At 37.2% G+C, this 27,574-nt stretch overlaps 1 protein-coding gene across 1 annotated transcript; it reads left to right on the top strand.

Moving 5' to 3' along the window:
- Window positions 1-104: 104 nt before the first annotated feature.
- LOC143379304 (protein MCM10 homolog) lies at window positions 105-27,455 on the top strand. Its single transcript, XM_076831822.1, has 20 exons — window positions 105-133; window positions 1,892-1,969; window positions 5,394-5,732; window positions 6,637-6,741; window positions 6,881-7,015; window positions 8,709-8,895; window positions 10,051-10,216; window positions 12,284-12,451; window positions 14,063-14,179; window positions 15,006-15,205; window positions 16,580-16,680; window positions 17,305-17,415; window positions 17,495-17,612; window positions 20,189-20,417; window positions 21,630-21,774; window positions 22,564-22,682; window positions 24,430-24,543; window positions 25,090-25,235; window positions 26,703-26,745; window positions 27,207-27,455. The coding sequence occupies exons 2-20, from the start codon at window positions 1,963-1,965 to the stop codon at window positions 27,288-27,290; spliced, it is 2,634 nt and encodes an 877-aa protein (XP_076687937.1). The 5' UTR covers window positions 105-133; window positions 1,892-1,962; the 3' UTR covers window positions 27,291-27,455.
- Window positions 27,456-27,574: the final 119 nt, after the last annotated feature.

The following is a 27,574-nucleotide window of genomic DNA, read 5'->3' as shown; positions in this document are numbered from 1 at the left end:
CCTAGGAGAGCTCTAGCGTAGCCAATCAGTACGGTTCCGCAGCCGCATGCGTCTGACGTCAGAAGCAGGGGCTGGCCCGAGTTTTAATTTTTGGCGGGTTCCGCGGTAGACTGGGTCTCGTAGCCGGCGCCCGGTGAGAAACGCGGGTTTTGGGCGTGCGGGTGGCCCTCGCGCGTCTGTGGGAGGATTTGGAGGAGTCTGAGCATGAGAGGCGCAGAACCCTGGGCGCTCGGGTGGGCGAGGTCCGGGATCGGGCTGCAGCGGGGGCGAGCTGCTGAGCACCAGCCTGGGGCGGGTGCACTAAGGGTGCGGCACGGCCGGGAAGGCGCCTGGGCTCCGGGTCTCCTACTTAAGAAATCAGTTTTGTTTTGTTTTTTAAAGAGTAATCTTTAAAAATACTTGCCAAATGAATGCCTTTTGTTCATTATTGATTCGTTTCTTTGTTTGTCTAATCAGTAACTTAATTTCCTAACCAGTATTGAAAGCGTGCATTTGCCGGCCTCCGGACACACGATGTCTACCCTTAGGAGGAGGCTTGCGGTCTAAGGAGGAAAAATAGATAACAAACAAGTTCACGGTGATGGATGATGTGCCATAAGATAGTCGAAAGGATATCTTCCTTTCCTCTATGATGAGAAGAATACAGAAGGAAGCTTAGCAGATAGGCTGCTCTGGAAAGACTTAGAAAAATGGAGAGTTAAGTGAGGATGAGAAGCTCTGGTGGAGCTTTCCAAACAAAAGTGCCTGAGGCCTGAAAGCAGGCTAGTCTGGCTGGAGCATAGTTTGGGAGGTGGGTAGAGTTGGATGGGCTATATACAGAAAAGATGAGGAAGTAGAAATACAAGGTGAGACAGTATCCATTGCCTCGCAGGCTTTGTAAATTTAGTTTTTAAGTGCAATGAAAAACCATTAAAGAATTTCAGTTAAGGAAATACTATGATCTTGTATGTGTTCCTAAAAGTTTACTAGGGAAAGATTACGGTGACTGTTTTATGGAAAACAGATTGTAGGAAGCAAAGAAACCAATATAGGAAGCTAACATAATAGTCCAGATAAAAGATTAATGGTGGCTCATATTAGGGTTTTGTCAGTGAGGTTGGAGAGAACTGAAAGATTTGAGCTATAGTTTGGCGATAAAACCCATAATACTTGTTGAATGGCCCTGGATATGAGAGTGAATGAGTATGTTCTGAGAGAAGGCGCGGGCTGGTTATAGCAGTAAACCAAGTTTGCTCCTAACTCTCCACTGGATTCCCTGGTGAATAACATCCTACATTACACACGATGGGGTCCATGGAAATGTTTGTTCAATAAATAAAAAGAAAACACCATGATCAATATCTTGACATTGCACTTGTGAAAGTGACATATATGTAAGTTAAGTCTAAATAGCCTTGCAATTTAATAAGTCACTTTAAATGAAAAACTGGAGAGCACACAGAATGATATATTTTTATCTTCAAAAGCTCCTCTGTGCTTTGCTAACTAGTATTGAATTAAAATTCTGACAAAGGCTGGAACTAAGTAGTTACACACTAAGCTACTATGAATAAAGTCAGCATCGTTTGCATTATAATAATATGGGATACCAGCCCTAATATTTAGACCAGCCTCAATAATTCTCATTCATAGTCTGTCTCATTTCTACCACCTTGTATTACAAACTACTCTACATTTCACCAATGAATGATTTCTGTAATCATAGTGTGAAGACAAGTAAAAGAATATTGTTTACGTGTAAAGAGGAGATCGTGTTGGCTGGGGGCAGAGAAAAGATGAGAAATTGTCAGATTCTAGATGAATTCTAAGGTTATAGCCCATGGGATTTTTTGGATATGCACTGTTAGACCAAAAAGAATCAAAGATGACTTCTTGTGTTGATTTCACACAGCCAAGATTCTACAGTACTATCCTCTTGGCCATCTAATCCTCCTTCAGTTCCTGGTCACAACTTTTGACAGCATGGATGGTAAGACCTGGTTATTTTCTTAATTTCTCTTTGTTTCGTGGAAAACCACTCTTTCCTGCATGGACTTGTTATTCTATTTACAAAATAGTGAAAATGCTTTCCTACTCTGAGCATAATATTATTTCAGTGGTTCAAAAGAGATCTCATTTTAGTCTCTGAATGTTATTTGTTTTCACCAGGTGAGATTTTTCTTTTCCCTCTGGCAACTGTGATTGTCTTTCATAATACTGCTTGCTGAGGTACTTAAAATGTGGCAAGCATTTGCTAAGATCCTTACATATATTAATTTACTTAATTTTCACAGCCACTGTATTGTATAGATAAGAAGTCGGGGATGTTTAGTAACTTATCACAGGTCAAACTGTCAGATCAGGGATTTGAACCAGGAAGTCAGACCTCAGGAGCTTGCATTTGATGTGGAAATATGTTGAAATCGTTTTAGTCTTAGTCTAGATCTGACTTAAAATTCTGACTGTCCTTTCTTCTTTTGAGGGTGATGATAGTGGGGGATTGAACCCAGAGTTGCTTAACCACTGAACCACATCCCCAGGGTACCTCCCACCTCCAAGGACAGCATCTCTCAAAGTTAAAACTTATGTACAGTCTTTTCTGTTGTTGTTTCAATGTTGGAGATTGAACCCAGGTCCTTGTATATACTAGGCAAGCACTGTCCCACTGAGCTACATCCCCAACTCCTTTTTTTTTTTTTTTTTTTTAAAGAGAGAGAGAGAAAGAGAATTTTAATATTTTATTTTTTAGTTTTTGGCGGACACAACATCTTTCTTTGTATGTGGTGCTGAGGATCGAACCCAGGCTGCACGCATGCCAGGCGAGCACACTACCACTTGAGCCACATCCCCAGCCCTACATCCCCAACTCTTAACAGTCCTTTCTAACTTTCATTTTTTCATGGATGTGTACACAGTACTCGTCAGTAAAGAGATATTTCTTTTATTTGCAAAGCTTAGCCTGAAGCAGCATAAAAATGACTATGTTGATTATAAAGGGATCTTGACAAATAAAATGCATTATTTTTCTGGTTGCATATTTGAGGTCATTGTTTGAAACTAGATTTTTTTAAAAATTCAAGATTGTTATACTTTTTAAAGAAAAAAAGATTATAAAACTGAATGTAGAAATTCATTACCCTGTGATATACATGAAACTCATTGCACTATGGTATGATGATAGTTTCTTGTTTTCCTAAAATCATTAAAATTCCTGTAGAATAGTTTATATAACACAAACCATAACTTTTTCTATGAGGAGGTCATGAAAATAAGAGGTGCTTGGATATGTGCTGAGAAATCATAGTATCCAATAGGAAAAACTAATTTGGTTGGCATGGCTTCACAATTTGGCCAAAGTAAAGAGAATAAAAAGTTTACTGGTACTGGGGATACACTGTTGAACATTGTTCCTGCTTACATTTTCATCGAGGGAGTAAGATAATAACAAATTAAAAGTTAAAAACAACAACAACAAACTATCTTACCAGAGTCTTGAGAATGACTTTGTCTGCTGATAAAAATGCTCAGAAGAAAAAGAAAAATTGTTGATGCAGGAGAGTTAGTAATTGTAGAGTGACATTCTTGAAGCTGAAGGAAAGGGAACTAGTATATAAACAGGAGAATTTGCTATAAGTAGGACTGCACACTATCCATTGTCAGGAGGTAAGCGAGAACATAGTTCAGATTTGGTAGTGAAAAATGAGGAAGCTAGTTACTTCTGTTTATTCTGAAAAATATAAATCAAGGTCATCATCCAAGAGTAAAGAGAGGTGGGGGTATAGGTGGTTTGAGGAAGGGCTGTGTGAAGTAGGGAAAGGAAAAGGAAATGTATTAGGGAAGCATTTTTTTGAACATTGTTGAATGCCTGTTTGATATTGCTGGCATAAATTTAAAAGTAGGCCAATTAGCATGATAGCATGTCTTTTCCCAGTAATATTGACCAGGTAGCGTGCTGGCATAGAGGTGGTAGTTGGTTGGACTTATTCATGGTTAAGATTTTGTCAGGGAACTTGAGAACATGTGAGAGAAGCGTGGGAATTAAGAGTCTTTGGGGGCTAGTGATGGAGCCCCCTGGGAGCATTTGCCTAGCATGCACCTGAGTTCATTCTCCAGTACTATGAAAAAAGAAATGAAAAGAAAAAGAGTCAAGCCCTCTTCCTATGATGTACCATCTTTGGCAGCTAGAAATGAGAGGTAGTAGAGGCCTCTCTGCTTTGATTTAGAGATGTTGCAATTTCTCTGAAGCACAGGGAGCTAGGATCACCTCTCTTCTCATGCTCCATGCTGTAGTCTTGAAGTCTTTGTTGACCAAACAATTGAAACCAATTTTTATATGACTTCTGACTCTTAACCATTAGGCTTGTCAGAGCATTCTAGAATATAAGTCTAGCCCTTTGCTCAAGTCATCTTTGGCAAAAAAATTTCAAGATTCTGGTATCCTTCTCCTTTGAGAACAGTTTAGCAGTATCTAGTAAAATAGAAAGTGTACATTCCCAACAAACCAGCAATTCACTTCCAAGAAACACACATGTGCAAGAAGATAAATATATGAATGATTGCTGCATATTTAGAATTGGGAATAACCTAATGTTATTTATTACCAAATGAATTATTGATTCAGCCTTACTATAGAATATGATACAAAAAGTAAAAGAAATAAACTAGAACTATTTTGATTTGGTTTAATTTTACAAGCAATATAGAATGACCAATGGATACCGAGTAATAAATACAGTGTGAAATATTTATGTGACTTTTTAAGACAACAATATCATATATTGACTCTTACTACCTATATATTTATGTAAAAGTATGGAAATGGGCCAGAATGGTACCCCCAAATTATGAAAGTGATTGCTATAGGGAGTGGTAAGAAGTTGGGATAAGATCTGGCATGATAGATCCCTGCTAAGTATTACTTAAAAGGCCAAAAAAAAATGTTAATGATGGCTAATTCTGGATGATGGGACATGAATACTTTTAGTATACTTTTCTGTATTTTTTAAAAAAAAGAAAAAAACCTCAAAAATAGTTAAAAAGTGAGGAAGCAAACACAGCTAAGGCCTGAATCTATGTTTACTGTTTTTTAATTATTCTTTTGTTGGCTGAACCTCATGGAAGTTGTCATGCAGAAAGTTGTCTCATCAATTAAAGTAGCACAGGTAAAAAAGATTTAGCCTAGGGCCTGGGCCGCTGTAGTCACTAAGCAGATCCTAGTCCTTTCTTTCTTAGCCTTATGCCCTCTAAGAAGTATCTGAGGCCAGGAAATGTAGATACAAGGAGAACAACAATGTATCAGGCAAAATGGTGAATCTGTAAATTGATTTAATAGTTTTATTATGTTGAATGTTTAACTATGCTTGTCATGAGCAATTTCTCAGGTAGGCTTAATTTCCCTCCTTTATTTCTTCCAGTGGAGGAAGATGATTTGTCTTTGCTGACGGCTCTGCTGGAGGAAAATGAGTCAGCCTTGGCTTGTAATTCAGAAGAAAGTAACTCCTTGCCCCAGGAAGATGGTAAACCTGACACGTTTGATGAACTCTTTGATGCTGATGGTGATGGTGAATCGTATACTGAAGAGGCTGTTGATGAAATGGGAAAGATGGAAGACCAGAAAGAAAATTTGGCCACTCTCTTTGGGGACATGGGGGACTTAACAGATGAGGAAGAAGTTCCTACATTGCAATCAACTGAAAACAAGGTCCTCCTGGCTCCTGCACCTAGTCAAGAGAAAACCAATCAGGAGTTACAAGGTGCTCTAACCATTTGCCAACAGACTCCAAGACCACAACTATCCAAGAAAACTGATAGTTTTCATCAAAATACTTGCTGATTCAAGGGTAGAGATAAATGACTTTGTAAAAATAAAAATTTTTTCAGTACGTAGTTAAGACAGTAGATACTCAAATCTATGTTTCAGCATCCATAGGCTTCCTTGAATCATTGTCAGCCAGCCATAATTGATCCTCCACAGAATGGCTCTTTTCATGCTTATTACATACTTTATGTGCATTGAAGCCAGGGATAAGACTACAAAGGTACCACACATTCTATGTAAGCAGGGGGCTGTTCCCAAACAGACTTTGAGGCATAACCTTGTCTTATTCTTGGCATATTTTTAAGTCATAACACAGTTCTGTGGTTTACTATCTCTTCTAATACAGGCACTAGCATTTATTATGTTAGCTATGATATTTCAGCTTACAAAATAAATATAATTATTTCTTTTTTTAAATATTTTTTTTATTTGTAGATGGACACAAAACCTTTATTTTATTTGTTTTTATTTTCATGTGGTGCCAGGGATCAAACCCAGTGCCTCACGCATGCTAGGCAAGCACTCTACCACTGAGCCACAACCCCAGCCCTGTATAATTATTTCTTTGCTCCTAAAAATTAACTATACATATGCATCAATAATATCTGTGGTACAAATTCTTAACTGGCTTAGATATGAGAGTCTTAATTGCTTAGAAATGAAAAGTTTATTTCTCTGAGGGACCTCTTTGGAGTAAAAATTAAGCATGAGCTTTAAGTATGTGGTTATATTGAGAGTCTTAAGGTTTTGAGGTGGGGGACAGGCAAAATATTGCCAGCATTTTTCTCATGTATCCATTTTTTTCCTTCCTTGTTCTTAAATCTGTTTTTCTTTCCTAGATGAATTAAGGAAGTTGCAAGAGCAAATGAAATCCTTACAGGAACAGCTAAAAGCAGCATCACTTAAACAACCTGCAAGTCCAGCCCTTCCACATAAATCCCTTGGTAATAAGACTGTAATTCTGATAATAGCATACATTTGTGTCTTTTAGAAATTGTAACATTATCCTTTGAATTCAACTCCTAGCAAAACAGCCTTTGAACCCCTTCCTAAATTGGTTTTTCTAATTTATTTTTAATCAAGAAAGTAAGTCTCCACGGCCCCTTCTTAAGAAGAAAGTTCAGAGAATTCAGGAATCAACATGCTTTTCTGCAGAGCTTGATGTCCCTGCCCTACCAAGAACTAAGCGAGTAGCTCGGAAACCAAAGACTTCTACAGGTGTGATACTCAAGGCCTTACTGGTTGCCACTGCTCTCGCTGTGTTTAAAATGTATTTTGGCATTGTGTGTGTGTGTGTGTGTGTGTTTGTCTATCTATAGTCTTTTGGTCTGTCTTATGTCCCCACTGAGAAAAATAAGTTTCTTGGGAATGGAAACCATATGATATATTTTGTGCCTTTCCTGTACATCTCAAAGTACTTAGAAAACCCTTAGGTATGCAGTAAATGCTTACTGAATAGTTAATAGGTTGAATTATTTTAACCATGTAGTCTTAAAGTTGTACTTCGGACTGAAGTAAGTATAACATGTGGATGAAGTTCTCATGCTGGGAATATGGAAATTTAATCTTCGGGCTTGGGAGAGTAAGGCACATATGCCCTTAAAATGGTCAAACTTTATTTGAAACTGGGTTGTATTAAGCAATGTTCATTCTTTGAGGGGGCTGGGGTTTTGGCTTAGTGGTAGAGAACTTGCCTAGCATGCGTGAGGCACTGGGTTCGATCCTCAGAACCACATATAAATAAAATAAAGGTCCATCGAACTAAAAAAAAAAAAAAAAAAAAAAAAACTTCTTTGCCAGGAGTATAGAATGGTAAGCAAATACATACACACACACACACTGAAAAGAATTTATAGACCCTATATTGGTCTTGGTTTATTGCTTCAGTTTGTCCAAAGTGATTATTCTTCAAAAAACTTGAGACAAAATGGTCTGGAGATAAAGAAGCCTAAATGAAGCAGTATTTATTGGTCATGTTTGTTCAAAAAAGCCCTTTTGAATAGCTTTGACCTGTGATGTGGTAGTGGAGAATAGTTGCAGTCTTGGTGTGGTCATATTAATTTGATAGCAAGTTCTATATTGAGTTTATTCACTCATGAAAATTGTCCATTCTCTTGACCTTTGGCATTACTAGCATGTTTCATTAGGCAGTTTTCAAAGATTTGTTTTGAGGAGGAAGGACATGGACATGGTTTCTAATTCTAAAATTCTAGAGTTGTCACCACTCCTAGCTTGGGAGCAATGATCCAAAGTCCCTTATATAATCTTATATAACAATGGAAATTTTATTATGGAAAATACTCAAGCTTTCTGATCTTTGGGAGCATTACAAATACCTCCAAAATGAAAAAGTAACCACATCAGGGATATTTAATGCAAATAATAATCAGAATACCTTGGTCCCCCTTTTTCTCCCCTGTCTTACAAATGGAATGGAAAGTCAAAAGGGAAATTAACTTAAGATATGCCCAAGTTAGAATTTGATCTGTGCATAGATCTCTTCTAATTATTTATTCCTAAAGGAAGGCTTTCACTTCTGAATGGAATCTATTGAAATCTTGTATATGGTAAACACTCAATAAGTATCATTACATAGAATATAGGTATTTTAGAACTGCACATTCTAATACAGTAACCACTAGCCACATGTGTCTATTTAAATTAGAAACTTATTTCCTTAGAAGCACCAGTCACATTTTAAGTAATCAGTGGCTACCTGTAACTGGTGGCTACCATCATATTGTGTTGGACTGTTTTGCAGAGATTTTGAGGGTAGGTTAGAAACGGTCTTGTGGGCTTCATTTTGTTCTGTCTTTATTTTGTTTGTTTTGCATTAGTTGATTAAAAAAGAAACTGTAAAAACAAATTTTGCATTCATCCATCATAGCTTTCTTTTCACTAAATTTTTAAGGTAACTTTCTAGAGGCCAAGAGCTCATTTTCAAGGATGACAAGTGCACCCTCCCAACCACTCCAAACTGTTCCTGGAAACAAACCCAGTGGGATAACTAGAGAACAGAGCTTGGGGACACCAGGGAATTCTGGGGCATTACCAGCTCAGCAGGTCTCTGTGGAAGCCTTCTCTGGCCTGCGACTCAGGTCAGTATGTATAACAATCCTCTTATTTCCCTCATTTGCACCACTAGGTGGCTCTTCTGCTCAGTAGACAGAAACTTCTAGAAGTAGCATGTTGGTGCAGCAGATTGACAGAATACCAACAACTCTTGAACTGTACAAAACTTGGCAATAAGACCAGCAGTAGCACTGGGTTTGACTCAGGACAGTTGCATATGAAATGTTTAAGGAAGACTACTTATTGTTTTCATGATGAATAAAGAATATCTGTTAAGAAGAAAATGGAATATTCACTGTTTTAAGGGTTTTTTTCATCTTTGTTTAGGTATAATTTAGTCTACTTTTTATTTTTGTGGTACTAGTGGATATAGAATTTTTTAAATATATATAGGCGAATGAGGATAGTAGAGTTCTTTATGAATATATAGTATGGTCAGAGACAGAATAGATCTTCATATTCTATTATAGAAGAACAATTTGAAAATTCACCAGATTTTGACAAATGATTAGGAATAAGAATATATTCATCAAGCTGAGCATGTGATCCATGCTGATAATCCCAAGTACTTGGGAGGCTGAGACAGGAGGAAATAAGAATTCAAAGCCCACCTCATCAACTTTGCAAGACCTTAAGCAACTTAGCAAGACCCTGTCTCTAAATAAAATATTTTAAAAAAGGCTTGGATGTGGTTCAGTGGTTAAGCACCCCTGGGTTTAATCCTCAATACCAAAAAAAAAAAAGAGAATGTATTCATCAAAGCTAAATTCAGAAGCCTTTATTGTTGTGAGAGTATTTGTTTTTTAAAAAGTCTGGTTGGAAATAGTAGAATCTGTAAAATTCTTGAAGAACTGATGAGCTTTAAATATCAATTCAGTTTTATAAAAATTTTAAAAAGAATGTTATAACTTATTAGCACTTAAAGGATTTGTGATTTTTTTTTCTATTCTGTGTAAATCCCAGATCTATATTTGTGGAAAGGCAAACCTCACTTTAAAAATTATCTGATTTTTATTTATTTATCTGCTGTAAAAATGTGTGTATTGTTTATATTATATAACTTAATCCCTTGAGAAACTGTAGAGGTGCGTGCCTGTAACACCTCCTCTTATCACCTGCTTAAGATGCCAGATGTCTCTTTTTAGAATTATATTCTGTTTATTGCTGATTTCTTAACTTAGGCGACCTAGAGTATCCTCCACAGAAATGAACAAGAAAATGACTGGCCGAAAATTAATCAGACTGTCTCAGATAAAGGAAAAGATGGCAAGTGAGAAACTGGAAGAAATGGACTGGGTGACATTTGGGGTTATAGTGAAGAAAGTCACTCCACAGAGTTCTAACAATGTGAGCCATGCTATTGATTTCTGAGCTGCTTCATTGAAAACTGATAATGGAACTTACATCCTTAATTTTTTACTTGTCAGTATTTCACTTTGAAAAACCTAGTTCACTGTCCTTGTGTTGGTACAAAGGGGAATATGTAAAGAATGCCCTATCTTTTAAAAAGCTATTATATAGATTTCTTGGGCTTTTCATTGTTCAAATCATTCTCATAGTATTTTATACATGTGGACATCCATGTGACACTAATCCTTCCTGTGAAGGAGAGAAGGGCAAGTAATCAGAGAGGCTGAATTCACAGATCTTTTGGAGGTCTCTGTAAATGCAAAGTATCAATCATAAAAGTGCTGAAATCTCTGGCCTATGGCAACACCATATGGTATCTTTAAGTTGGTGGCTCTTCCAAAAGATCTCCCAAGTTTCAAAATTGCAGTTGACTGAGGCATAGTGTGAGGAAAAACTCTGTGACCTAGCAAGGCAAAAAACCTGAGTTCTAAGCTTCGTTTTCCCTTAAAATAGTAGTAGGTCCTCAGGTTGACTCAATCTTTCTTGAAAGACTTCCATTTCTTATCCATAAAAGGAAGCCTGGCTTTGGTTATATTGAAAATCCATTCCAGCTTTAAAATATTGTGCTTAATCATGCTCAATCTGTTATTTTCCAATTTAGATTTTTCCAACCATGGATTGTTTATAAGATCTGACACCAAGATTGAGCCCTATTACTATTGGGATAAATGTGAACAAATATGGTTTTCATTTAATTCTTAATTGTTTCACACTGGCTATGATGACATTGAAACAGTAGATGTGAAAGTTTATCTCAGCTCTTCCAAGAAAGATATTGCATGGATCCATGGAAGAATAATTATAATGCTTTATAGTATGGGCACTAACTCACTAATTAGACCTGTCCTAGGACACCCCTGTTGAAATAGTTTATTTCAGTTCTGTTTTTTAAAATGTGTCGTTGGAGGTTATTCATCTTATAAGTGATTCACATTTTGAGTTGTTTTCTCTAAATATTTAATAATACTTCTGAAATTTTAAAGCTCAGCCAATTTTCTTTAACCAGTTAAGTCCCAGGTTTTTAATTCTTGAATATCTCAATGAAATTGACACAGAGGCATTAAAATAGATTGGAAATCATAATCCAGAACTTATTATATAACTTATTATCATTAATAATGTTAATTATGTCAATAATATTAATGGATATTATTACTAAACATTCACCTTCTTTTCTCAAAAGAATGGATCTCCAAAAACAAATATTTGTGTCAAAGTTACCATAAGTAGTATATATGTTGCTCAATTTAGGTTTTCTTTTTTTTTATGTAAGCTTTTTAAAGTTATATATAATAGCAGAATGCATTAGAATTCTTATTACATATATAGAGCACAATTTTTTATATCTCTGGTTATATTCATAGTATATTCACATCAATTCATGTCTTCATACATGTACTTTGGATAATAATGATCATCACATTTCACCATCATTTCAATTTAGGTTTTCTAGGTATTTCATAAATGGGAAAATGTGCATAATAGGTTAATCAGTGATAACTAATAGATACCAAGTTGTTTACATGTATAAGTTTATGTCAGTAAGTTATTAAATGGTAACACTGTAGCTTCTTGTCCTCTTAATGTTGTGTGCCGGGGGCGGTGGTTGAAAAGGCAGTGCTGGCCCACTGCATAGGATTAGCAGACATTTGATGATTGTATTTTTGGGATTCATTATATTTTTGTATTTTCCTACAATGAAAAACTTGAACTGCTGGGCATGGTGGCACACACCTGTAACTCCAGCAGCTTTGGAGGCTGAGGCAGGAGGATTGTGAGTTCAAAGCCAACCTCAGTAATTTAGCAAGGCCCTAAGCAACTTAGTGAGACCCTGTCTCTAAATACAATATATAAAAGGGCTGAGGAACTGGCTCAGTGGTTGAGCACCCCTGGGTTCAATCCCTATTATCAAAAACAGTACTTTAGCACCTGAACCATAAATAGAGACAGGGTAATCAACAATTCAAAAATTCAAATTAAAAATAGAATAAAAATTCTTTTCAGGGGAAAACATTTAGCATTTGGCGACTAAATGATCTTCGTGACCTGACACGATATGTGTCATTATTCTTGTTTGGGGAAGTTCATAAAGGACTCTGGAAAACGGAGCAAGGTACTGTCATAGGATTGCTAAATGCTAATCCCATGAAGCCCAAGGATGGTTCAGAGGAGGTAAGAATGTGTCTGTGATTATATTGATTGATTGTCTTTACAAAATTAGCTGAGTTTTATAAAAAAATGTTTGTATTGGTCTATCCCCCCAAAATGAGTCATGCTTTTATATTATTGTCTCCATTAATCTGGTGTTTGTTAATCATCCACAGTGTTCTGAATTTCTACCTACTCCAAAGTATTTTGTAACAACTACCTTCACTCTATCTTTTCAAATTAGTTCCAAGGTTCCTAGAGTTTTTTGAACTCTTATGCTCAGGTTTCCTTAGATCCCTTACATAAATTTTCATGGTAGCCTCAAGGAATTTTGCTCCATTAATTATTACAGTCATAATTGTAGTTTAGAATCAAAGCCTCTTCTCAAGTCATCCACTGCTTCTCTAATAAATTACAAATCTAGACCCAGTATGAATTAGCACCAAGTAATTTCTTTACCCTCATCCAGCAAGCTTTGTCTTTTTGTCAGATTAAATTCAAAAGTAAGGAAAGGAAAAAAAAAAAAAGTTATTTCACTCCTTGTTTTCATCAGATCTTTATCTGTTTGTTGGGAATGTGTTTGTCTACAGATAATAGGAAAATTTCATTATAGTTTGTTTTTTAAAAAATAAATGGTGGGGTTTGTTTTTCTTACATGATAAAAATCTAAACATGGGCAGTATAGTAATGTCATGGCAATGACTCTGTGAGTCGCTGACTTTCCCCCTTACTTACAAGATGACTGAAGTTCCAGTCATCACTGTGGAGCAGAATACTGTATCAGATACCACTCCCAGTAAAGGACTTGAAACACCTTGCCAAATTCTGCTAGAATTTTAGATCAGGCAAGAGGCTTATGCACAAACCCGGCTGCCAGAGTTTGAGTCCGTTGATGCTGAATGCTCTCACAAGCCAGGCAAAGTAACTTTATTACTTATAGATAGGTTCTAATAATCCATAGAAGCCCATGATCCATAGTGAACTGATCCCCCTAAGACTTAGGAAAACTAGCCAGTTTCCAAAAGTACTCTACTCTAGACTGTATAACACACCAACCTCAAGTATTATAGGACATCCTGTTTTTTAAGAGGGTTGAGGATAAAAATCTAGGCTCTTCAGGACAGTTCCTCCTTATATTAGGACCTGTTTTCATAATACATTCTGCCTGAGAATTACAAGCAAGAAGGGGGAGAACTGGTTGTCCTCTTGCAATCATATCACCATTCAAGGCAGCAAATGAAGAGGAAGGATGAGCCAGCCACTATCTCCTACTAGGAAAGCAAGGGCTTTCCTACCAATTCCTGCTGAAGTCTCATTGACTAAGTCTCGAGACTTATAGCTAGACCATTGCTGGGAAAGCAAAATGGGATTCCTTTTCTGAGGCTGAGCTTTTGCAAGTCCAAACAAAAAAAAAAAAAAAAACAATTCTAACAGCCAAGAGAAAGGAAGAGATCATTACTGAGAAGAAAGCTGAATGTTTTCTCACTTCTAAATCTCTTTTATAGAGCCCCAGTTTTAAATTCCTTTGGACCAATAAGTCTTAAATCAGTACCAACCATTCTTTTATCCATTCTTGATACTAAGAGACCCTGCCTTTGTCTGCTTTTAACTCTTACCTTGCCTTTTTTTCTTTAGGTGTGCTTGTCTATTGATCATCCTCAGAAGGTTTTAATTATGGGTGAAGCTCTTGACTTGGGAACATGTAAAGCCAAGAAGAAAAATGGAGAGCCTTGTACCCAGACTGTTAATTTGGTTGGTTTCAAACTTGTTTAAGATGGCTTCTGCTAAAGAAAAGTAATTAGGAATAGAGTTTAATTATTTTAGCTGAAATGATTAAATTGGAACTGAGTTTCCTACTTAACAGGAATACTCAAAATGAGAAAGTGAAATGTGTGGTTAATAATTGCCAGTTTAAAAAGCTAAGGGTAGGGGGGTTTTTCACTGCCAACAATGATGAAATACACCAGGAAGCTTATTTTAGTCTATACTCTAATATAACTTCCTTATGACTCTTTTAAGAAAACAAAAAATAGCTTCATTGATATATAAATCATATACCATACAACTCACCCTTTTAAATATACAATCAGTAATTTTTTAGTTTATTCAGAATTGTGCAACCATGTAATTCAGAATACCTTCATTACCTCAAAAAAAACCCATACCCATTAGCAGTCATTCCCCAGTCCATCTTCTTCCAGCCCCTGGTTAGCACTAGTCTACTTTCTGTGTCCGCATTTGCCTATTCTAAATATTTCATAGAATGTGATCACAGAATGTGACCTTTTTGACTGATTTCTTTTGCCTACCACATCTTTTAAGTTTCACCCATATTGTAATATTCTTTCATTTCTTTTTATGGTTAAATAATATTCCCTTGCATGAACAGACTGCATTTTGTTTATCCATTCTTCAGTTGCTTGACATTTGAGTTACGTTTGGCAGATATGAATAATACTGCTCTAAACATTTAGGGGACTCTGCATGTAGACAGTGTTGTGAGGCTGAAAAGAGGCTCTTTCTGCCTGCAGCTCCCAGGGCTTCAACCCTACTCCTCATCAACTGCTCTTCTTTGCAGAATGACTGTGAGTACTGTCAGTATCACATCCAGGCTCAGTACAAGAAACTCAGTGCAAAGCGAGCTGATTTGCAATCCACTTTCTCCGGAGGACGTATTCCAAAGAAATTTGCACGCAAAGGTGCCAGTCTAAAAGAGCGCCTGTGTCAAGATGGTTTTTACTATGGAGGAGTGTCTTCTGCATCATATGCAGCTTCCATGTAAGACATTCTCAGGACTTCTTTTGGGGCAAGAGTTTTGTTTGTTTCCTAAGAGTAAACCCAGTGGTTGGACTTTTCTGTAACTGACCTAGGATACTTGTCCAGGTTTTATCTTTCATAGTTTCCTGCCTGCAATGTGGTAGACAAGGACTTCTATTCTTAGAGAGAAAAGCATACAGAAGGGAGTGATTAGGCAGTCATGATCTTTAATCAGAGCCAGTACTTTTTTTTTTTAGCTTCTAACATAAATGGTGTAATTTTGTGGGGGCTGTCGGCATACCATTGAGAGTAAGCTCATCATAGTCTTAATAACCCTGGAGTCAATTCTGTTGTGACTATTTGATCAAGGTTGCAGACCTCTTAGAACCCAATTTAAATTTAGTGAACACAGAAGTCTCACATGAGGGTGGGATGCTGCAGGGCAGACACTCAGACTGTCTGTAGAACTCTATAGAGTTCCTGAAGTAGATGATCGATGGCCCTGTCACTATATTGTAAGAAGCACATCTGAAGATATCACAGGTGGGACTTGGCACAAAGGAGCTTTAGTTGGTTTATCATTAAACAGATTTTGTTCCCAATACAACAGGAATTAAGCAAGAGGATTCACACTTCCTGTTTATTTGATAATATCAAACACATTTTTATGATTTAAATAATTTCAGTATTTTTTCCACATTGCTAAAAAGAAATATTGTGCATTATTTTTAAAATAAGAATATACAATTCAACCAAAAGAAGAAAGTAAAAGTCACCTATAATCCTGCCACCTAGAAAATGATTAGCTGTTTGGTATTTATGCACCCACGTGTTTGGGGGGTTTTGTTCTTGTTGTTTTTTTAAGTTTGAATTTTTGGTAATATTAAGTGAGCCATATTATACATTTCTTTGTGACCCCTTTTTTTTCCTCACAAAATAATGTTTTCCTAGTCAAATATTTAATGTCATTATTTTTAATGGTTACCTGCTATTCTTATTCTTGGCTCTTTTAAACACTTAGAGGAACATTAATGGTGATTCTAATTTATAATATCATAAACTAAGCTATCCTCAATTTTTAGTTACTATCCTCAATTTCTACACAAAGCTTAATCATCTTAAGACAAATTCCTGGACTTCTAGAATGTTGACATATTTTGTATTTCTTTTGCCCTTCCAAAATGGCCTCAGGCAAATTTGTAGGTTGCCTCTTATTCTCCACATAAACCAGTTACACTGCCAGGTCATGACATTAGTAAAGCCTACTTACATGGTACTTTGAGAGACTTCAGCAGTTGGTAGTAAATACATTGAATATTTATTTCTGTGACCTTTACTCGTCAGAGCATTGGAGTTGGTGCTTTTTCTTTCATGATGTGGGTTTTGTCATTTCAGTGCTGCGGCTGTTGCTCCTAAGAAGAAGGTTCAAACTACTCTAAGTAATCTGGTTGTGAAGGGCACAAACTTGATCATTCAGGAAACTCAGCAAAAACTCGGTAACTTAGTTTCTTCATCATAAATTTCTTTCTCCAGTTGAAATATGTTTTATTTGGCTTATACTCTTAGGTGCTGAATATCCAGCCATCACTTGCACTTAATGCGTTATATGGCCTAAGCTAAAGGCATGAAGCTTAGTAGCAGGACATAAAGGAAACGTACATGTTGATCTTAGCTGTGCCTTGGCTTTGTGTGCTTTAAGATTTCCTAATGTATCTGGGTCAGACTCTTAATATCCAGCATTAGAATCAGTGGTTTTAAATTCCTGGTCAGTCCTATCAGTTATCTTTTGTTAAAATAATTCTAAATCAGAGAACGCCAGCCTACTGTGTACTTTTGGTCTTAACATGGCTGAGGCCTAGCATAGAAATAGTGTCTGAAACAACCCCACAGATATTAGTGCCTAGTATTCTAGTCATTACTAAAAATAACATACTTAAAATACCCTTGCAGTCCTAGACAGATGTTAGGGGTCAAGGGCTCTGTATTTTCTCTTGACATTCCATTGCTTTATTTTAAATGATGAAATTGTGATGAGTACAGGGTTTTTAAAGTGACACATCCTATGTCATCAAACCATCTGAATTTTGGATCCTTTCTAAAGCTGATGTTTGCAATCCCAGGAATACCCCAGAAGGCCTTATCTTGCTCTGAGGAGTTCAGGGAACTGATGGACCTGCCAACATTTGGAGCCAGAAACTTAAAAGAACACTTAGCGAAAGCCAAGACTTCAGGTACAGTCAGCTCACAGGCAGCAGTGTGGGTCCTAATTCTTGGCTCTCAGGGAATCCCTAAGATGGACTTGTGTTTCAGGGATCATGGGAAACTCAAAACCTGCCATCCAGTCTATCTCAGCATCAGCCCTCCTGAAGCAGCAGAAGCAGAAAATGTTGGAGATGAGGAAGAGGAAATCAGAAGAAATTCAGAAACGGTAAGAGGAGCAGATTTAACATTCACTGTTTTGGTAACTTATCTTGGGAATCCTTTGAATTTCTTAATCAATTTCAATTTCAAAATGTGACTTCAGATTTTGGTTGGATACCTTTTTGTCATAACCTGAAGAGCACTGAAGGCTCTACATTTCTAACTTAAGCTAGTGACTCCTGAGACCAGATGTAGATTAGTTAGTACCACTGTGGAAAAAGAGAAAGGAGTGAAGCATGAAGAGGATTTTTATAGAAAGGGAAGATATGTTCACTTGTTTGGCTCTCGTTTTTTTTATTTTGTTACAATTAGGTTTTTAAATACAGGCAGAGCCAATGAGTAAATTGTTATACTTAGTTATTCAGATAAATAAGAAAAATGAGGCACTAAAAATAAGGAGTCATTTTTGAAGTAAAATCAAGTGGAAATAGGGAGAGTGGACAAATCAGAGATTCCTAAACTCAGGTTGTCTGGATAGTGATAACAGCCACTGTTTATAGGTGCTTACATGCACCAAGCAGTCACTCCCTGAATACAGCATTGCATTCAGTCCTCAACCTGACAAGGTTTTATGGTCCTGGTTTTACTAATGATGTAACTGAAGGTTACAGCTGAGTTTCAGCCTCCACCCATTCTACTACACTGTTTTAACCAATCTGCTGTCCCAAGTCTGGGCTGCTAAAAAGGTGGATGGTTACATGGAAACTCAATTAAAAGTCAAGGGGAAATTTTTTGGAAAAATAAGAGAAGGGTTTGGTTTCAGGCAGCTTAGTTTGAGATTCTGATAGGATATCTACAGAGGTATTTATCATGTGCCTCCGGGTAACATAAATATATATATGCACATTAAAATATATTGGGATTTGAGCCTATTGGGAAATAAATATTACCTGTCAGCTAGAAGGTATTATAGTATGACATTTTTCAGGATTTTGCTGGCAGAACAAAACATACCTTCAGGCAGGATTTGATAGGCAGTTTGCAAACTAGCCTAGAGCTCATAGGAGTGTTCAATGATAGAGAAAGGAATACTGGCCTGAGATTACCTGCTACCAGTTGTGAGTCTGTCATTGTAAGCAATGTGACCTTGGGCCTCAGTTTCTTCATCTAAAAATGAAGAGTTTGAACGAAATGATTTTTGAGGTTCACTATTTTGTTGTTGTTGTATTTCTTAAATTGTGGGTTTGTTTTTTTTTTAAATATAAGGGCATTTTCCAAAAAGAATTTGAAGACTACCAAAGGGTTTTTGTTTTAATTTTTTTATTTGTTCTAATTAGTTATGTATACATGACAGTAGAATGCATTTTGATACATTGTACACAAATGGAGCATAACTTTTCACTCCTCTGGCTGTACATGGTGCAAAGTCACACCAGTAGTGTAATCATACATGTATATAGGGCAATGATGTCTGTTTCATTCTACTGTCGTTCCTGTCCCTACACTCCCTCCCTTCCCCTCACTCCCCTCTGCACAAGCCGAAGTTCCTTCATTGTTCCCAAACTCCCTTCCCCCCTCATTCCCTCCTGCCCATGTATACACACTGTGGATTAGCATCTGCTTATCAGAGAAAACATTCCATCTTTGGTTTTAAGTCCTCTGGGTATAAACCTAAGAGTGGGATAGCTGGGTCACAAGGTGGTTGCATTCCCAGTTTTCTGAGGAATCTCCATGCTGCTTTCCATAGTTGTTGTACCATTTGCAGTTCCCCCAGCAGTGTGTGAGTGTGCCTTTTTCCCCATAACCTCGCCAACACTTATTATTACTTGTATTCTTGATAATTGTTGTTTTGACTGGAGTGAGAAAAAATCTTAGAGTAGTTTTGATTTGCATTTCTCTAATTGCTAAAGATGATGAACATTTTTTCATGTTTGTTGGTCAATTCTATTTCTTCTGTGAAGTATCTATTCACTTCCTTAGCCCATTTGTTGACTGGATTATTTGTTTTTTTGATGTTAAGTTTTTTGAGTTATTTATATATCCTGGAGATTAGTATTCTGTCTGAGGTGTGTATGGTAAAGATTTTATCCCATTCTGTAGGCTCTCTCTTCATGTTATTGTTACCTTTGCTGAGAAGAAGCTTTTTAGTTTGGAGATTCACTCTTTTTAAATAACTCTTAAAACCATGTATAATCACCATGAAGGTTACAATGCCTCTCTATTAAGAACTTCCAAATGCATCCTATGTTTTTTGTCTTCCCAGTTGAGTAAACTAAAATGCAGAGGGATTCAGTAAGGTCCTGCAGGTCCTAGAGCTGATCACAGGCTGGGTTTCTGTCCACACCTTAGCTTTAGGACTGTGCCCTGCAGAAGATACCCATTGGAAAGACAGTTGGTGGTGAAAGAGTTCATCAGTACTAAAGTATACAACAGTCAGAACTTATTCAATGAAAAGTCATTTAATCAACGTGTTAGAGTTGTTCTTTTGTGTGTAACTTGAATGATTAACCTAGGAAGAAATTATTTACTAACAACTAGTTATCAGCTGGTGGCCTTCTAGAGTCTCTCAGTCCACTTTGAGTTCTGGAGTTTCCATCTGTGTAAAACCCTGTGTATGTTTTATTTCTGCATTTTTCTTTAAAGATTTCTTCAAAGCTCCAGCAAAGTCCAGAGCCCAGCTGTTCCTTGCTCATCTCAACTTCCCACTTTTCAGTCTTCGAGAACAGCGGCTGAGTTCCCAGGGCTGGAAGGCACAGTGGCCACACAGGTGCCTAAGCTTGGCCGAGGCATCTCAGAAGGGGAAGATGTTCTTTTTTTTGATGAGTCACCACCACCAAGACCAAAACTGAGTGCAGTTGCAGAAGCTAAAAAGGTAACTGGTTTCTATTTTCTTTAGTGCTTGATTTTGCATTCCGTAAGACATAGCTTGGGTGTCAAACTATGAACTCATGTTCACTAGATGCCTAGTGGTTATTTACCAATCATGTTATGTAGAGTAAAAGGAACTCTAAATGATAATGGTATCCACATACCATTCATTTAATCTAAGAAAATTGAGCCCTGTATGATACCATTCATTTAATCTTAGAAAACTGAGCCCTGTCTCAACTGTTCTTAATCAGGCTAAAGGAGATAGCCTCCAGGAAAATATTGCTTTATAGCTAGAGACATTGCTGTTAAGGAAAAAATTGGAATTTTTGAGGCAAGACCAAAAACTAGTGGTTTAAAGACTCCTTCTTTAGGGTGAGGGTGAGGGTGTAGCTCAGTGCTACAGTGTGTATTTAGCTCACACAAGGCCCTGGGTTTGATCCCAGCAACCAAAAAAATTCTTCTTTAAAAAAGAACCTTATACAGAAGTCCAGTCTGTCAACAGATGAAAGCTAAAATGCTTTGGCTGAAGTAGGGGTTGGGGGGTATCCAGAATACCATCTGTCAACTGCCCTAGTCCCTTGATTGAACTTCTTTCTGCTTTTCTCTAATCACCAGGAATAACCCAATTAAGGGCGAAAGCTCACTCTAAGCCCAAGCCCCTTACCTATAATAATGTTAACAGTAACATCAATAATAACATCGGTTGCACATATTGAGTAATATTACTCTGCGCGTGCCGTGCTTGTCCTATGTTCAGCTATGTGCCTTGTCTCATTGAATCCAGACAACTAGAACCTTATAATAAGACAGGTCAATGCTATCATCATCCCCTTTTATCAATGTAGAAACTGAGACTGAGAAATAAAGTAATATTACATGCTACTCAGGGCCTGAGCTGGAATTCTACCTGAATTCTGATTCTAAAACTTACAAAATGATCATGTGATCCCGTTTATAGATCTAGAAGCCTGTAGTCTGTGATATTAAACTATTTGTTTCATTTAAGTAAACTGAAATTTCATTTATCAGTTTATAGACCTGTCTCTCTGTTATTAGATTCTAATAATTGTTACTAATTCTAGGTAAGATGAAGAAATACTTTGTCAATTTCCATCAGAAAATAGCCAGACTCTACTGGTTAATAGCTGGAAAGGGGAAGATGCTTTGGGTACCTATTTCATCTTTAGATTCTTAGCTTCTTCTCTTTTTCTAGTTGGCTGCTATCTCCAAATTAAGGGCAAAAGGCCAGATTCTTACAAAAACTGATCCAAACAACATTACAAAGAAACAAAAGGACTCCCAGAATGTCCTGGAAGTGAAGAATCGTGTAGAAAAGAACAATACATTTTCTCCTCAAGGTACTACCATTTTAAAGTTAGCAGTGGGAGAAAGAGAGCATTTATTAGGGAAATGCTCTAACTTCTAAACCATAACCAGTGCTCTGGTGATAAGTATCATTTTTTTTTGGTGGTGTTGGGAATCAACCCCACGAACTCACACATGCTAGGCAAGCGCTCTATTACTGAGCTATGTCCCCAACCCTTTATATTTTGAGATGACTTGAACTTGTGATCTTCCTACCTTGGCCTTCTGAGCAACTGGGATTATAGGCATGCACCACTATGCCCAGCCCAAGTCATTTTTTCACTTGCTTTTCCCCCACATAAGATATAAGATTGAAACTGATTCTGTTTTTATAACCACATTAAATTGGAATGAAATTAATACACAATTTGAACCATCAGGATAAAGGTTCCTCATTGAATCTTTGCAGAATGCATTAGCATGAAGATTTACTTTGAAATAAATAGGATTCCTTTGTTTTAAATTGCGGTTCATTTTTAAAACTCTGTAGTTGGTGATGCCATTTTTTAATTGGTTTATAAATAGGATTTTTCTTGTTATCTGTTATAATCAGCTCCTCATGTTAAAGTGAAAGAGATATTCTAATCCAGCGATTAGGTCACCCCTGTATTCTAGGTTCTACTGCTTGGGTTACTCCCTAAGCTTTCTTTGTGGTCTCAAGGTTGAAAGACCCAATAGAGTCGGAGGAAGCTAAATATCTGAGGCACCATTGGCAGAGGACAGGGATCTATGCTGTCTCAGATTTCTCTGTTATATTTAACATTTTTTTCTTTCTGCTCTAGCTGAGGATGAATTGGAGCCTGCAAAGAAAAAAAGGAGAGAGCAGCTCTCTTACCTAGAATCTGAGGAATTCCAGAAAATTCTAAAAGCAAAATCAAAGCACACAGGCATCCAGAAAGAGGTAAGAACCCCCAAAATCAGAGCAATGTCAGTGTCCTTCCAACCTGAGGTGCTTTGTTGTAGAACAAAGAACTTTCTTGTACATATGTCAAAAAATAACTAGGGCAGTTTGTTTGGGTTTGTTTTGAAAGGCAGGAATATTTTCAAATAATTTTAGCTTTGCTCTTGTCCTTATACTGAAGAATAGCAATTTGTTTTTTATTTAAACAGACTTCAGTATATAAAATTGTTTCCATGTAGTTATGACTATGAGATTATGTATAAATGGCCCGATACTGCTTAATATTTTCTGCCTTGCAATATGGAAAGGTATTATTTCCATTCAAATATTTTAATGTTGACATTTCAAATGCTCTGCATCAGTAGTTAACCTCATTACTCCCAAAGACCGTTTTAATCAGAAGTACTTTTTTATTGCTCTTTATCATAAAATAAAATTCATGAATGATATGTATTACCTATACTTAAAATTTCAAAGATATTAACATGGTATCCTAACTAATATAAAAATTTTAAAAAAGAGGAAAATAACATTTTTTATTAGAAGTGCTTGGGCATAGCTTACCCTAAGAGAAATAATGAAGTAGTTAGAGGCTTGAATCTATAAATGTACATGACACAGCTGGAAATGAGAACTCACGTAGTAGCTATGTTTTCTTGTTAAGTACCATGGGCCTATTTTTTTTTTTTTTTTTTTTAAATAATCTTTGTTTTAAACAGTGAATTATCCTGGAAAACCCTCAGTGTACACAGAAGTTACCTAGTAGTGCTCTTGGAATATTCAATTTATGTTAAAACCATGCACAAATAACTTAGGGTTATATATAAAACAGATTTATATGTAAAACCTATAATTAGGTTTCTCATGCACATGGATGTCCCATAAATACACAGAAGCCAAATGGGATAAGGAACAATCCTTTGTTTTGTAGGGGACTGTGCATTGCAGACAGCATAGCATCCCTTTTCTCTGCCAATGGTGGAGATAGCAGTCATGATGATAACAAAAAAGCACCACACATTCTCAAAATGTCTCTGGGGCTAGTGTTGTTTCCACTTAGTGCTGATATGCCTGGTGATCTTCCCTCTTGATTAACAAGTAACAAGACGGTTATAAACCATCTTTCCACTGGACTTAAAACTCAGGCAATTGAAATGTCAGAGCTGACTCCTATAGGCCGTAGAGATGAGCTCCTTCCTCATGGGTCTTCAGACACTGAATTCTTTTGCCTTGTGCAGCTGTGCCAATTCAAGCTGTGTCCACATTCTATAGTAAACACCTCCCTCCCCTCATCCTTTCTTTTGTAATCAGCACCCAGGAAGTTCTGCCAAGTGCTCAACCTGGGACCAGTGCCTAGTAAATGGGGCTGTCATCACTGGAGATCTCGAGCATGTTCCCCGCTATAGAGTCTGTATTAGAACAGTAGAAATAACTGTCTGCTGGTGCACACTGGACCTAATGACAGTGTTAATATGTTAGCTGTTTTTATTTGTATTTGGTGTTTTATGAATCACCAAATATTTTCATGGTTTTTGGTTCAACCTGATACATATTTTAAGAGCTCATTTCTACTTACCTTCATCTTTGGTTTGAAGTTCTTGAGGTACTACCTAGGGTTCTCTAACATTTAGCCTGTCTCTTCAGTTCTACTTTGATTATTATCCCAACTGATTATTGTTATTATTATCCAACTGCCTGAGCATATGTTGGAATTTGTGCAAATACTCCTGGCTGTTTTGTCATTCAGTTGGAGGCTGAGCTCCAGGAATGCTATTTCGAGCCACTGATAAAAAAAGAACAAATGGAAGAAAAGATGAGAAGCATCAGAGAAGTGAAGTGTCGAGTAGTGACGTGTAAGACAGTGAGTGTACCCATTTCAACTTTCTACCATTTCTTCTCTTCTCTCCTTTCAGGGATCAAAACTAAAGATGAATTATGTTTTGGTTTTGTTGCTTGTAAAATTGGAGTGATAACAAGCTTATATATTTTTCATAGATCTTGTAGGAGAAAGTGAAAAAGCTACCGATCAGCCTTTCTAAATAAGTCCCAAACCTCATTATCTATCATCAGTAGCCTATAAGGAGGAGTCTAAGACAGACCATCCTGAGCTGTTGAGAAATTTACAACACTGTGCTCCTCTGGCCCTCAGTGTTGTCCTAATGTCACAGAAGTTATTGGGTACTTCATGCCTGGCTAGAAGTTCAGGTAGACATTAGAAAAAAATAGTAATCAGTATGAGGGAGAGTTAAGAAATCACTTGATCCACAGAGCTAGAAGATAAGGTGGTAACATTCCCAGCATTGATCTAGGCAGTAAAGGGATGACACTGTGTACTCGGACCAGACGGTGGTTACCCAGTCTCTCCTTAAAAGCTCTTCATGGACATGTGGTCTGTTGATTTGTGCAGTGCGCCTACACCCACTTCAAACCTTTGGAGACCTGTGTCAGCGAGCAACATGACTACCACTGGCATGACGGTGTCAAGAGGTTTTTCAAGTGTCCCTGTGGAAACAGAAGCATCTCCCTTGACAGGCTCCCAAAGAAGCACTGCAGGTATGAGCTTTGCTTGGGGTTTTCTGTCACATGCAGGGCTCCTTAAGTCTTTTGGTGTTACTATGTGATGCTATGTGATAGGACCAGTGTTCCATGTCTTCTTAGAGCTTCTGGATATCCCCAAGACTATAGTTGACAGTTGGAATCCCTGGGGGGCAGGGACATTTCCTTTTCACTGCTATATCCCCAACACTTAATGTGATGTCTGGCCCACAGAGTTCTCAAAAATGTTCATGGAATAAATGAAATATGTGTAGTTTGGGCTGGTGAATGAATATATGTACTTATTAGGGACTAAGATAGAGAACTGTTTTTCTCTCTCTATTCCAAGAATCTGTTCTTTACTTAAAATCTCTTTAACACATGAGAAAGTATACATGTTTTAATGTTCTTTTATTTGTTTTTGTGTTTACTTGTGGGCGGGCTCAGATACAAAGGCAGAGCTGCTGGGTCACATATACTGTGATGTCATCCTCTTGGGGAGGCTGAGGAATCCTTCCTCCATCTATGGTCCACTCACCATCCTCCTCATCTTATTTATTTGTTCTTTTTATCCCCTTCCTCACCCCCTCTTCCCATCTCTTAACATCATAATCAACCATTCTCACATGATTAATATTATGCTTTTGTTTTTTTGTAAAATATTTTTTGTTTTTATGCACTTTTATTTTGCAGAAATGGTACTATGTTAAATGTCTCATCTTAATGTCTCTTTTCACTCAGTGTTTTTAGGATACCTCTGTTTGCTCTCTGTTTGCTCTAGTGTATTCCATCAATTGATAATACTGCTCCATGACCAGCATTCATCACATTCAACCGTGGATTTCCATACCCCTTACTCACCCCTTAGGTCTTCATAGGGTCTGGTATAGGAGATGTTTTGGCATGTACCCAGGATTAGAACTGACCAGGTAGTATTAGGTCGCTCTCCAAAGTGACTAGGCCAGTCTTCCCTCCATCAGGCTTACACAGGGGCCTCCATATCCCCATCTTCAACAACATTTTTACCAGAGTACAAAGTGGCATTCTGATAGTTTGTTAAAATTTTATGTATTTGGTTATTGATATTTTTAATATCAGTTCATATGCTTTTCTTTTTTGTATTTTTTTGTTACTATCTCTTATTATCCTACTGGAGCTTCTTTTTCTTCTTATTTGTAGATGTGTCTTCAGTATTTAAGATCTTAGTCCCATATAATTTTGATCATTGCAAGTATATTCTTCTCAAACTATTGGTTTTTAAGTTAAATCATTAGGGAATTTTTTTTTTAACCTCCCAGCTTTGTACTATTATGGGTTTTGTTGTTTTTCTACTTGTTTTCTTTTTCTCTTACCCCATCCCCACCTTAAAAGTACATAGATAATTTCCTATGGTTTTTTTCTCCTTAATTGCACAGTGAGCCCCATTGTCTTTAAGTGTGTGGGCATATACCCCACCACTGAGTAAATCCATCTTTTCTCTTTCAGTAATTGTGGCCTCTACAAATGGGAACGAGATGGAATGCTAAAGGTAAGTGTGTTTATAAGCTTTTTGTTACTTTAACAAACCACTGAGCTAATCAATTAAAAAAGAGGAAAGATTTATTTCAGCTCAGAGTTTTAGGGATTTGAATCCATGGTTAAACTGGATTTTAGCTGTGGCCCCATTGCTTTGGGGCCTGTGGTAAAGCCACACATTGTAGTGAGAATACATGGCAGAGGAGGCCCATTTACCTCATGGCTAGGAATGAAATAGAAGAGCCCTGGGTTCCACAGTCCCTTCAAAGGCACAACCCCAATGACCTCAGACCTCCTGTTATGCCCCACCTCTTTAAAAGTTCCACACCTCCAGTAGTGCCATGCTGGGAACCAAGCCTTGAACATGTGGGCCTTTGGGGGACATATTAGATCCAAACTATAGAGGTGGAATCACTTCAGTGTTAATTTGTGACCCAGGGAAATAATGTTAAACCAGTACTCTCATTTTTCTAGGAAAAGACTGGTCCAAAGATTGGAGGAGAAACCCTATTGCCAAGAGGAGAAGAACATGCTAAATTTCTGAATAGCTTTAAATGACCCTAACTTCAGACATTTTTTCACAACCTGTCTTGCTTCTTGTGGCTCTGGAAAAGCAAGGGACTGGCTCTGCATTGCCCATGTTTCTGATTGACACCATTAGAAACAAAAACTTGTTAATAGGCCAATCCACTTTTCTTAAATACTTTCTTCTATTGAATTAATTTTACACCAAATATAACTTTGACTTACAAATGGAAAATCAAGATATCCTGGTCTTTCCTATTCTCACTTTAGATGACTGCATTACTGCATTCACATAAATTTTTAGAGTTACTCCTTAG

The sequence above is a fragment of the Callospermophilus lateralis genome, chromosome 13 (genome assembly GCF_048772815.1).
Source record: "Callospermophilus lateralis isolate mCalLat2 chromosome 13, mCalLat2.hap1, whole genome shotgun sequence".
Classification (NCBI taxonomy): Eukaryota; Metazoa; Chordata; class Mammalia; order Rodentia; family Sciuridae; genus Callospermophilus; species Callospermophilus lateralis.
This window is presented reverse-complemented; position numbering and strand designations above follow the sequence as displayed.

Coding starts and splice junctions, on each gene's coding strand:
- LOC143379304 (XM_076831822.1), top strand. Junction 20,418..21,629: donor CAGTTGCAGAAGCTAAAAAG/GTAACTGGTTTC, acceptor CTCTTTTTCTAG/TTGGCTGCTATCTCCAAATT. Junction 24,544..25,089: donor GAGTAGTGACGTGTAAGACA/GTGAGTGTACCC, acceptor TGATTTGTGCAG/TGCGCCTACACCCACTTCAA.